The sequence below is a fragment of the Camellia sinensis genome, chromosome 9 (genome assembly GCF_055761805.1).
Source record: "Camellia sinensis isolate YWXY chromosome 9, ASM5576180v1, whole genome shotgun sequence".
NCBI classification, from domain to species: domain Eukaryota; kingdom Viridiplantae; phylum Streptophyta; class Magnoliopsida; order Ericales; family Theaceae; genus Camellia; species Camellia sinensis.
Genome location: NC_138969.1, coordinates 49,998,481 through 50,000,000, shown reverse-complemented (window position 1 = coordinate 50,000,000; position 1,520 = coordinate 49,998,481). Strand labels below are relative to the sequence as shown.

Here is a 1,520-nt window from a genome sequence, read left to right as displayed (position 1 = left end):
GGATTTCATTTTGCTGCATATGCAGAAATTTCTACGGGAGGCAGTTCGGCCTACACCTCTGCAGAACCTGACTTGGCCTCTACCATTCGCCAATTTGTTGACCCTTATGTTTGAGCTGAACCACCTCCCCATTGCTGAGGATGAGGAGATTGATCGAGGGTATCCGACATTCGGCCGGCGGGAATGGCAGCACAGCATATCTCGCATCCCGCAGCCGGTGGGCGCCCCGGTTGAGGAGGCCCAGGACCCCGTCCATGACCATCCGGCTCATCCTGTTCCCCCTGTGCCTCCCCACGGGGACCCACTTTACATGACTCGCGAGGAGTACTTTCAGCTTCAGCACTCCGTCGATCAGTTCCATCATACTCTTCGTGATCACCACCAGAGTCTCATGGAGTTGCGCACGGATTTCCAGGCTTTTCGCGCCTATTCTCAGGTGCGTTTCGATCAGCTCCACGCCGACAACCTCGCCATCCAGCAACAGGGTCAGGATAATGCCTTCGAGACGCGCGCTTTGATGCAAGCCTTGTTTGCCCAACATTTCCCACCACCACCACCACCACCGGCTTCTCCCTAGTACCCGCCTGTATCTTGCTTTATCTCTTTTATTTTTATTTTTATTTTTATTTTTATTTTCCTTTTTCTTTTCACAAAAAAAAAAAAAAATAAAAAAAAAATAAAAAAAAAAAAAACAAAAAAAAAAATTTGTGTGTATATGTTACTCTCCGCCTGCCTGGATGTGCCCCTACAAATCTGGTAATTTTCTCTCATTTCTCTTTACTTTTCCATTGAGGACAATGTCATATTCAAGTTGGGGGATGAGGGTTATATTTTATTTTGTGCATTCCTAGTTGGCTTATAATTCATGCTTATACCTGTTTCACTTGACTGCATTACTTCACCTGATATGACTTTTTGCTAGTAGGGTGATGATATTTGCATATGTTATTTGGAGATCATAGTAGACTTGTATGAAAAGGATTTATTGGGTAGATACTTGCATGCCATGTTTGCACGAGGAGAGTTGTCTGTGTTTGTGATTTTAGTACACTTGTCATGAGTATGCCTTAATTCACATGAGCACACTATCATAGCAGTGATCTTTTTATTATAATCCCTGGTGTACATCATTGATAATAGCTAGAGTTACAGAAAAGAATAAATGAGGAGCCAAGATTCTAAAAAAAAAAAAAAAAAAAAAAAAGAAGACAACTTGACTAGTTTGGGTCCGTAGCCTTTTTAACTCGAGTTATTAAGCCCGTAGGGGTGTCTCTACACCTAGTGCCCTAAAACCGTCTGGTTTGGGAGTCATTGGCCCAAAACTTGCTACATGGGTTAATTAGAAAGCTTAAGGGACTTGGACATTGCACAGTTAAGGAAAAATAAGAATAATGACTTGTTCAGATTCGTAGCCTTTTCAACTCGAGTTATTAAGCCCGTAGGGGTGTCTTTACACCTAGTGCCCTAAAACCGTCTGGTTTGGGAGTCATTGGCCCAATGCTCGTTACACGGGTTGATTA

The 1,520-nt window shown here is 43.2% G+C and overlaps 1 protein-coding gene across 1 annotated transcript in view; it reads left to right on the top strand.

Moving 5' to 3' along the window:
* LOC145798581 (uncharacterized) overlaps positions 1 to 704 on the top strand; it is a 2,836-nt gene extending 2,132 nt beyond the window's left edge. The window contains exon 2 of the mRNA XM_082886801.1: positions 1 to 704. This exon is cut by the window's left edge and continues 650 nt beyond it. Coding sequence (XP_082742927.1) covers positions 1 to 577 — 577 coding nt within the window. The 3' untranslated portion in view covers positions 578 to 704.
* Positions 705 to 1,520: the final 816 nt, after the last annotated feature.